Source organism: Pelophylax lessonae (assembly GCF_965119305.1).
Source record: "Pelophylax lessonae genome assembly, chromosome: 1".
Classification (NCBI taxonomy): Eukaryota; Metazoa; Chordata; class Amphibia; order Anura; family Ranidae; genus Pelophylax; species Pelophylax lessonae.
In genome coordinates, this window is record NC_138768.1 from 553,097,391 (window position 1) to 553,108,554 (window position 11,164).

The 11,164-nt window shown below is 44.0% G+C and overlaps 1 protein-coding gene across 1 annotated transcript in view; it reads right to left on the reverse strand.

Moving 5' to 3' along the window:
* Positions 1 to 300: 300 nt before the first annotated feature.
* The window catches only part of TIMM13 (translocase of inner mitochondrial membrane 13), a 22,401-nt gene continuing 11,537 nt past the window's right edge, over positions 301 to 11,164 (reverse strand). Inside the window, exon 3 of the mRNA XM_082243425.1 lies at positions 301 to 531. Coding sequence (XP_082099551.1) covers positions 433 to 531 — 99 coding nt within the window. The 3' untranslated portion in view covers positions 301 to 432. The remainder of the gene's footprint in view (positions 532 to 11,164) is intronic.

Genomic DNA, 11,164 nt, shown 5'->3' on the forward strand with positions numbered 1-11,164 from the left:
ATGATCATATCTTTTAAAAAGGTATTATTTTTTTTTACAACATACATAGGGTTCCAAATATATCCAACAAGATAAGGATGGTACAAAGGAAGCACACAATTTTGGAAAGCCCCTGTGGACCAGTGAAACAGACATGAATAGACAACGCAGAAAAAAAAAAAAAAAATCAGTCTAGTTCCACTCCTGTACAGAAAACTGCCAATTGGAAATTCATCATAACTGCTACATTAGGGATGCATGTAACAGCAGATACAGCATCAGTTCATCAGTGGCATAGTCATTAGGTTTTTAATTTACAAATGAAACCATCAACTGCCAGTAGCTGCTCCCTGCATAATAGGAATGGTAAACTCAGGGCTGTTTAATTCCTGTTGTCAGCAATAGAGATCAGGCAGTGCAGGGTTCTGTTGGATGCAGATATCCGGGCTTACGTCACATCTTCGCACGCTCTCGCTGTAGCCTGGAATTGTAAGCTCTGGATACGGTATTCCAGGCATCCATGTATCTGTCCATGCACATTGCAATGCACTTCTGTGGAACAAAAACAAAAAAGCCATTAATTAAAGAGAAACTGCAGTCTGCTCACATAATTTGTAATAAAAACATATTTGCCATTCTTAAGGCTTCCCTCCAACCACTTTATACAGATTATGCTATATATACTGTGATTCTTGCCAAATTATACATACATACACATATATTATATATATATATATATACACACACACACACACACACACACACACAGTGGGTACGGAAAGTATTCAGACCCCCTTAAATTTTTCACTCTTTGTTATATTGCAGCCATTTGCTAAAATCATTTAAGTTCATTCTTCTTCCTCATGAATGTACACATAGCACCCCATACTGACAGAAAAACACATTGTTGACATTGTTGCAGATTTATTAAAAAAGAAAAACTGAAATATCACATGGTCCCAAGTATTCAGACCCTTTGCTCAGTATTTAGTAAAAGCCCCCTTTTGATCTAATACAGCCAGGAGTCTTTTTGGGAAAGATGCAACAAGTCTTTCACACCTGGATTTGGGGATCCTCTGCCATTCCTCCTTGCAGATCCTCTCCAGTTCTGTCAGGTTGGATGGTAAACGTTGGTGGACAGCCATTTTTAGGTCTCTCCAGAGATGCTCAATTGGGTTTAAGTCAGGGCTCTGGCTGGGCCATTCAAGAACAGTCACGGAGTTGTTGTGAAGCCACTCCTTCCTTATTTTAGCTGTGTGCTTAGGGTCATTGTCTTGTTGGAAGGTAAACCTTCGGCCCAGTCTGAGGTCCAGAGCACTCTGGAGAAGGTTTTTATCCAGGATATCCCTGTACTTGGCCGCATTCATCTTTCCCTCGATTGCAACCAGTCGTCCTGTCCCTGCAGCTGAAAAACACCCCCACAGCATGATGCTGCCACCACCATGCTTCACTGTTGGGACTGTATTGGACAGGTGATGAGCAGTGCCTGGTTTTCTCCACACATACCGCTTAGAATTAAGGCCAAAAAGTTCTATTTTGGTCTCATCAGACCAGAGAATCTTATTTCTCACCATCTTGGAGTCCTTCAGGTGTTTTTTTAGCAAACTCCATGCGGGCTTTCATGTGTCTTACACTGAGGAGAGGCTTCCGTCGGGCCACTCTGCCATAAAGCCCCGACTGGTGGAGGGCTGCAGTGATGGTTGACTTTCTACAACTTTCTCCCATCTCCTGACTGCATCTCTGGAGCTCAGCCACAGTGATCTTTGGGTTCTTCTTTACCTCTCTCACCAAGGCTCTTCTCCCCCGATAGCTCAGTTTGGCCGGACGGCCAGCTCTAGGAAGGTTTCTGGTCGTCCCAAACGTCTTCCATTTGAGGATTATGGAGGCCACTGTGCTCTTAGGAACCTTAAGTGCAGCAGAAATCTTTTTGTAACCTTGGCCAGATCTGTGCCTTGCCACAATTCTGTCTCTGAGCTCTTCAGGCAGTTCCTTTGACCTCATGATTCTCATTTGCTCTGACATGCATTGTGATCTGGAAGGTCTTATATAGACAGGTGTGTGGCTTTCCTAATCAAGTCCAATCAGTATAATCAAACACAGCTGGACTCAAATGAAGGTGTAGAACCATCTCAAGGATGATCAGAAGAAATGGAAAGCATCTGAGTTAAATATATGAGTGTCACAACAAAGGGTCTGAATACTTAGGACCATGTGATATTTCAGTTTTTCTTTTTTAATAAATCTGCAACAATGTCAACAATTCTGTGTTTTTCTGTCAGTATGGGGTGCTATGTGTACATTCATGAGGAAGACGAATGAACTTAAATGATTTTAGCAAATGGCTGCAATATAACAAAGAGTAAAAAATTTAAGGGGGTCTGAATACTTTCCGTATTCCGTACTTTCCTATTAGCGTCCGCTAATAGCTTTAACTATGTGAGCCTTCACTGTCAGGCATGCATCTCCGCTTACAGTGAAGGCTCACATAGTTATAGTTATTAGCGGCCGCTCCCCCCGCCCGGTGTCAGGTCACTTCTCATTCACACACAGTCCCGCTGAGCTAACAGGGATGGATCACATAGCTCAACTTCTATCTATAGCGGCCGCTCGCCCCGTCCCCCGCCCGGTATGTCACTTCATTCAATACAGATAGTAGTAGTGACATCACCGGGAGGCGGGCCGCCGGCCAGAGGCGGGACTTTTGAATGAAGGACACCCGAGGAGGGACGCTGAGCCAGAGGGGGGGGGGGGAGGGTGTACTGCCGAGGGGGATGCTGAGGCAGTGGGGGGGGGGGGGGGAGCTGAGGTGTTTTTGTATTATGAAGCATGAGGGGTTAATGTATTATCACTGCTGGTCACTCATCTATTAGTGACCGACCAGTGGCAGGTAATTAACCCCTTTGTGCTGCATTAGTGCAACCAGTATCAGTGTTAACACTGGTTGCACTGACACTGGTTGCACTAATGCAGCACAAAGGGCTTAATTAACTGCCACTGGTCGGTCACTAATAGATGAGTGACCAGCAGTGACAATACATTAACCCCTCATGCTGCATAATACAAATACCATTGGTAATTAAATTAACCTCTTGCCAACCCATCACAGTACATATATGGTGACAGGGTGGCAGCGACAGGTGTACGTCGCTGCCTGTTTTTGGTGTATGCCCCTGTTCTATCCATTTTAAATTTTTTTTGGGGAAAAAAGTAATTTTCGGTTTTCGGCCAAGGGCATCCTGCAGGTTAGGTCCAAAATTTTCATTTCGGTGCATCCCTAATATATACACACACACATACATATACACACACACACACACACCACTGCTTGCCTGCATATTTCTCCTCTTGACGAATACTCATGGATTTCTGCAGTCTCCCGTTATGTCTGCCCTCATCCAGCCCTGCAGCTTCTCTTGGCTCTCCTATGACTCACCCCTCCTCCCTTGCAGGCAAATTCTCACAAGAGAGAGAACTGTGCATGTCATTAGCCTAGCCCTAGGCTAATTACCAGACAAGAAAAAGGAGAAAAGGGAATTGGCTGTACAAGGGATTTACTGGCAGAAAAAAAATGTTTTACTATCCAAAGATAAAAACTACAAGAGCAGAAGATTTAATAGTTGGATAGATGAAAAATTGACTGTAGGTCTGCTTTAATGACAGCTGGAAACCAAAAACAAAATTGTAAAATCCAGAAACAAAACACACGACTCTTATGAACATTGTGTGAAAACCCATATAAAATGAGTTATGGTTATAAAGTGGAACTCCATCTAATTTTAAAACTGCCCAAAAAAAAAACACCTATTCTTACTAACCAGTGTAGAAAGATCTGAATACTTACCTATTTTAAGGCCACTTTGGTCCATTCATTCGTCAGCCAGCAACGGTTGCAGGGGAGAGGAGACAGTCCAACAATGGCTAGTAAAGCCAGGAGCAGTGATACCACCCAAAGGTTTCAATGGCCAATCTGTTGTCAGCGCTCCCTCCTCTCCCTTGCAGCTGAGCTGACCGACACGGGAGCTACATCAAGTGACCGAACCGAAGCAGCCTGATAATAATAGGAAAGTATACAGATCTTTCAAACATAGGTTAGTCAAAATAAGTGTTAGGAAGGGAGCATTTTTATGGTTAGAGAAGTGTAGTACCTGGCATTCCACTTCAGGTACATTAGCAGAGTTTGAAACAATTTTAAAAGATGTAAATTTAATACATTCATGTGAAAATTAGGATGGTTTTTTTATTCATTTTCCAGTGATAGGGTCTTTTCACTATTCTGTCGATTTCAAGCACTTTGGCATCATCCCTTACAATGCCAGAGTAACAATCCTGTAAGTTAGGATGCCAAGGACCCTCGCACAACCCATGTACACACAAGCAACATATCATTCAATTTTTATGCTGCATAAATGACCAGGAATTTTACTACAGCCATGTACATGGACTTAGAGTTGCTTGCAGCAGCAACCTCCAACCTCTTATGGGGTATAACCAACTGTCGTTAGCATTCTAAATGTGCAGAGAGAAAACTGCATTATGCGCACACCACTACGATTAAAGGATATCATTTGTAAAAAGCCTCCGTATACAGTATAGGGGGAAGTGTTATATCATGCACAAAAGTTCAACTGCTACCCAGCATATGAAATGCCATTGGATGATGCTTGAAACTGAGATAATATCCTCACATACAATGCCTTTTTCCTATGTCAGGATTTTCTGATATACCACTGGTCCCATTTCATGGTGAGTCAGTCACAGTTGATTAGTGATTTAGCCCCCCCCCCCCCAAATTTTAATTTAAAACGTTGATCTGTACATTCCGTAGTGCACCTTGAAATTACAGAAAGGGCATGTTCATTTTGCAAATCTCAGAGGTTTAGGTCTTGGTGCAGTAAGCATTTTTACTAGACCCATACTACATTGCTCAAAAAAATTTCAAAGAACACTTTAAAAACACATCAGATCTCAATGGGGAACAATATGCTGAATATCTATACTGGTATGGACTGGGTAATGTGTTAGGAATGAAAGGATGCCACATAGTTTGATGGAAATAAAAATTAATCAACCTACAGAGGGATGAATTCAATGACACCTGGAAAATCAAAGAAAAAAAAAATAAAAAATAATGATGCAGCAGCCTAGTCCATTTTCTGAAATTTCATTGCAGCAACCTTACGGTACTCAGTAGTTTGTATGGCCCCCACGTGCCTGTATGCATGCCCGACACTGTCGGGGCATGCTCTCAATGAGACGGATAATGTCCTGGGGTATTTCCTCCCAGATCTGGACCAGGGCATCACTGAGCTGAACAGACCGAGGTGCAACCTGGCAGCATCAGATGGACCAAACAATGTCCCAGAGTTTTCTATTGGATTTAGGTCAGACGAGCTTGGGGGCCATTCAATGGTATCATTTCATTCATCCTCTAGGAACTTGCTTCATACTCTCGCAACATGAGGCTGGGAATTGTTGTGCACCAGGAAGAACCCAGGACCCAACGCAACAGCGTACGGTCTGACAATCCAAGGATTTCATCCCTATTTCTAATGGCAGTCAGGGTGCCAAGTCTGGCAAATGCCAATCGAGCTCCACGGTGCTGGGCATGGAGCACAAGGCACACTAGAGGATGTCGGGCCCTCAGGTTTCCGATTGTTTGGGCAGAGATCTTTACACCAGTGGTCTGCTGGAGGTCATTTTGTAGGGCTCTGGCAGTGCTCGTCCTGTTCCTCTATGCACAAGAGCAGATACTGGTCCTGCTGATGGGTGGGTTAAGGGCCTTGTGTGGGAAGAAAGACAAATCACCGCTCAAGGCTGTCAGCTGAACAAGGGATCCAGGGTGAACTATAGGTATCTAACTACTGTGTGCTCGCCAAAGGTCCGCAGCCTTAGAAAGTCCATGTATAAAGAGAAAAAAAAAAGCGGCACCTCCAGTAGTAGAAAGACGATTTATTGCAGAGTCAAAAGGTCCAACATCAAAACACAGGAACACACAGGACAAACTGGATCAGCTGATCCAGTATGTACTGTGTGTTCCTGTGTTTTGATGTTGGACCTTTGACTCTGCAATAAATCGTCTACTACTGGAGGTGCCACTTTTTTTTTCTCTTTATATAAGGGCCTTGTGTGGCCCTGTCCAGCTCTCCTAGTGTTAATGCCTGTCTCCTGGAATCTTCTCCATGCTCTTGAGACTGTGCTGGGAGACACAGCAAACCTTTTGGCAATGGCACGTATTGATGTGCCATCCTGGAGGAGTTGAACTGCCTGTGCAACCTCTATAGGGTCAAGATATCGCCTCATGCTACCAGTAGTGACACTGACCCTAGCCAAATGCAAAACTAGTGAAAAACAGTCAGAAAAGAGGAGTAGGGCAAAAAATGTCAGTGGCCTCCACCTGTGAAACCATTCCTGTTTTGGAGGTCATCTAATTGTTGCTGATCTAGTGAACCTGTTCATTTTATTAACACCAAATCCGCTGGAGCTGATTAACAATCCCCTCTGCTACTTACCTGATCAAGTCAATATCCCAAGAGTTTAACTGACTTGATTCTATACTCTGAATAAAAAGTGTTCCTTTAATTCTATTGAGCAGTGTACTTAATATGATTTTAATAAACAACAAAGATGTACGACTGGCCACTGCATTTGAAATAACTGGCATGTTTATATAAGTAACTTTCATATTTTACATTCTTGCTTTTCCTTATGTATGTTATACTATTAAAAAGATTTGTGAGTTAGTCACTAAAAGGAGCTCTAGAGGATAGATAGATTAGATAGACAGACACACACAATCTCACCAAAGTGAATACACCCCTCACATTTTTGTAAATATTTTATTATATCTTTTCATGTGACAACACTGAAGAAATGACACTTTGCTACAACGTAAAGTAGTGAGTGTAAAGCTTGTATAACAGCGTAAATTTGCTGTCCCCTCAAAATAACTCAACACACAGCCATTAATGTCTAAACCGCTGGCAACAAAAGTGAGTACACCCCAAAAGCCCAAAGTGTCAATATTTTGTGTGGCCACCATTATTTTCCAGCACTGCTTGGGCATGGAGTTCACCAGAGCTTCACAGGTTGCCACTGGAGTCCTCTTCCACTCCTCCATGACGACATCACAGAGCTGGTGGATGTTAGAGACCTTGCGCTCCTTGCGAGGTGTGTTTGAGGTTATGTTGGAATACTGCCCTGCAGCCCAGTCTTCAAAGGGAGGGGGATCATGTGCTGCTTCAGTATGTCACAGTACATGTTGGCATTCATGGTTCCCTCAATGAACTGTAGCTCCCCAGTACCGGCAGCACTCATGCAGCCCCAGACCATGACACTCCCACCACCATGCTTGCTTGACTGTAGGCAAGACACACTTGTCTTTGTACTCCTCACCTGGTTGCCGCCATACACGCTTGACACCATCTGAACCAAATAAGTTTATCTTGGTCTCATCAGACCACAGGACATGGTTCCAGTAATCCATGTCCCTAGTCTGCTTGTCTTCAGCAAACTTTAGAAGAGGCTTCCTTCTGGGATGACAGCTATGCAGACCAATTTGATGCAGTGTGCGACGTATGGTCTGAGCACTGAAAGGCTGACCTCCCACCCCTTCAACCTCTGCAGCAATGCTGGCAGCACTCATACGTCTATTTCCCAAAGACAACCTCTGGATATGATGCTGAGCATGTGCACCCAACATCTTTGGTTGACCATAGCGAGCCCAGTTCTGAGTGGAACCTATCCTGTTAAACCGCTGTATGGTCTTGGCCACCATGCTGCAGCTCAGTTTCAGGGTCTTGGCAATCTTATAGTGTAGACCAGGGTTTCTCAACCAGGGTTCCTCCTGAGGTTGCTAGGGGTTCCTTGAGCAATGGACAATTTCTGCCTCCCAGATAAGTTTCCAATGACACAAATGTAACTTTTAGCTATCTGTAAGGGGGTAATTCTTCCCAATGATGACAAGAGCAAGGAGCATTCTTCCCACTGACTGTCACACTAATGTGTCATGAGTTGTAGATTTTAAATGGTTAGCAAGGGGTTCCCCGAGACCAGAAATTTATTTTAAGGGTTCCTCTGTGTTGAAAAGGTTGAGAAAGGCTGGTCTAGGCTATCTTTATGTACAGCAACAATTTTTTTTTTCAGATCCTCAGAGAGTTCTTTGCCATGAGGTATTATGTTGAACGTCCAGTGACCAGTATGAGAGAGTGAGCGCGATAACACCAAATTTAACCCACCTGTTCCCCATTCACACCTGAGATCTTGTAACACTAACGAGTCACATGACAATGGGGAGGGAAGATGGCTAATTAAGCCCAATTTGGACATTTCCACTTAAGGGTGTACTCACTTTTGTTGCCAGCGGTTTAGAAATTAATGGCTGTGTGTTGAGTTATTTTGAGGGGGACAGCAAATTTACAGTTATACAAGCTGTACACTCACTACTTTACATTGTAGCAAAGTGTCATTTCTTCAGTGTTGTCACATGAAAAGATATAAAATATTTACAAAAATATGAGGGGTGTACACACTTTTGTGAGATGCTAATATAACACACACACACACAGGGCTCGAAAAATCTCAGGTGGCAGGTCACCATGGCAAAAATAAATTGCGTCTTGGCGCCTGGGCTGCCGCCCAGATGCTTCCCTCCACCCCTGCTAAGTATCCCAGGCTCTGTTTGCTTATCTGCGGGCCCGGCAAAACAGGTGCTGCCGGGTAGAGTGGAGGAAAGAGAGCGGACACACGTCCGCTCTTCTTGTTGCTGACCTGGAAGGGACATATAAGACGTCACTTCCAGGTCGCCGTTGACAGTTTTTCCAGCCATCAAAGAATGTAATGCAATGCGATGTCCATTGCATTACATTCAGTGGAGCACAGGGGAGACATGCAGGGTCTTTTAGACCCTGGATGTCTCATTAAAGAGAACCTGTCCCCAAAAAAAAAAAAGAAAAATAATAAAACACAACATGACATAGGGAACTTTCTGTCCCCTATGTGATGAAAAAAAAAAAGTGTTAAGTTAAAAAAAAAAAAAAAAGTTAGACCAAAGCACATAAATTCTCCCGACCCCACAAATACATTCGTAAACACACGTCGGGATGCCTACGCCTGAAAACATTGATTGTGATATACATTATACATATCACTGTGCATGCTGGAATGAGAGCAATAATTCTAGCACAAGACCACCTCTGTAACACTAAACTGGTGACCTATAGGGTGCTTTTAAAGCATCGCCTATGAAGAATATAGGGTACTGAAGTTTGACGCCACTGCACGCAAATTTAAGGTTTGACATGTTGGGTATCTTTTTACTTGGTGCAAATATGGCTTTTATATTCTACAATAAAAAAAAAATGGGCAATTGATTGCGTTTTTTTGGGGGGTTTTTTGAGCCCCCCCCCCCCCCCAAAATTAAACAGTGTATTTTTTTTACTGATATTTTGCATATGCTAGACCTTTGCCGTAATATTGTGCGACATAAAAAAATTGGAACTACTGCTATTTTCTTCTTTAGGGTGTCTGCTTTCAGAAAAGATATGTTTTGGGGGGTTTCCTGCAATCTTCAGGCCTATACTGATTTTTAAATGTGTGCAAAAAACTGTTCTGGCTGTGAAAGGGTTATACAAGTTCACCTTCAGGAACATGTTACATGTTCTACCCTTAAGCTTTGTTAGTTATACAGGATTAAAGCGCCAACAGTTTGCACAACACTTTAGTTACGTTAAAAAAAAACAAACTAGCTTTAGCTTCTAACTTTTTAGTTGGCACCTAGATTTAAAGTAGGGATGCACCGAATATTCGGCGGCCGAACATTTTTCGGCCGAAAATAGAAAAAATAGCACTTTCGGTGTTCGGCCGAATAAGTCAAAAGGCCGAATAATTTTGTGCCGAACAATAGGGCTGAACGATAGTCGATATGATATCGACTATCGTTCTGTGGCCGTAGGCGATATTCATATCGCCGCAGGGTGAAGGGACTCGGAGGACAGGAGGACTCACAGACTTCCGTGAAGCCGGGACACTTCAGCGGTGAGCATACATATATTACTCACTCGTGCACCGCAGCCCGCCCCACACATTCAGCGAGTCTTACTCTCCTCCCTATTTTTTCAATGGCACATTAAGAGAGCCAATCACGCCGTGATTAGCTGCACAGCGAACCAATCACGCGTGCCTGCACACCTGATTGGTTCCGCTGTGCCGCTACTCACGGCGTGATTGGCTTCCTGAATGTGCCATTGAAAAAACTAGGGAGGAGAGTAAGATTCACTGAATCTGTGGAGCGGGCTGCAGTGCACGAGTGAGTAATGTATGTATGCGGCTGTGCTCCTTTCCAGGCTCCTACTAGTCCACCTCCAGCCTCCTACTACCACCACTATGAGAGACTGTCTGTCACTGTATAATCTGATCGAGTCCACACTGACACTGACTGACTGTCACTGAGTAATTGATGTTACCATATTAACCCTGACCTGCCCAGTGCCCTGTATCTGCAATTAAAATTTACAAGGCTGCCTGCATGCTTCCTGATTTCCATTCCCAGCATCCTTCCCAATCCCTACAGTGTCACTAACATTAACCCTATGGTACAAGGCTGCAGTGTGCACTGAATCCCATTCCCTACAGTAACATTTAGGGAGAGAGAGAGAGAGAGGACGAGAGAGAGAGAGAGAGAGAGGACGAGAGAGAGAGAGAGAGAGAGGACGAGAGAGAGAGAGAGAGAGAGGACGAGAGAGAGAGAGAGAGAGAGAGAGAGAGAGAGAGAGAGGACGAGAGAGAGAGAGAGAGAGAGAAGAGAGACGGAGAGAGAGAGAGAGAGAGAGAGAGAGGACGGAGAGAGAGAGAGAGAGAGAGAGAGAGAGAGAGGACGAGAGAGAGAGAGAGAGAGAGAGAGAGAGGACGAGAGAGAGAGAGAGAGAGAGAGAGGACGAGAGAGAGAGAGAGAGAGAGAGAGAGAGAGGACGAGAGAGAGAGAGAGAGAGAGAGAGAGAGAGAGGACGAGAGAGAGAGAGAGAGAGAGAGAGAGAGAGAGAGAGAGAGAGAGAGAGAGAGAGAGAGAGAGAGAGAGAGAGAGAGAGAGAGAGAGAGAGAGAGAGAGAGAGAGAGAGAGAGAGAGGGAGAGAGAGAGAGAGAGAGAGATGAAGAGAAGGACGAAGAGCGAGAGAGAGAGACGAGGAACCGA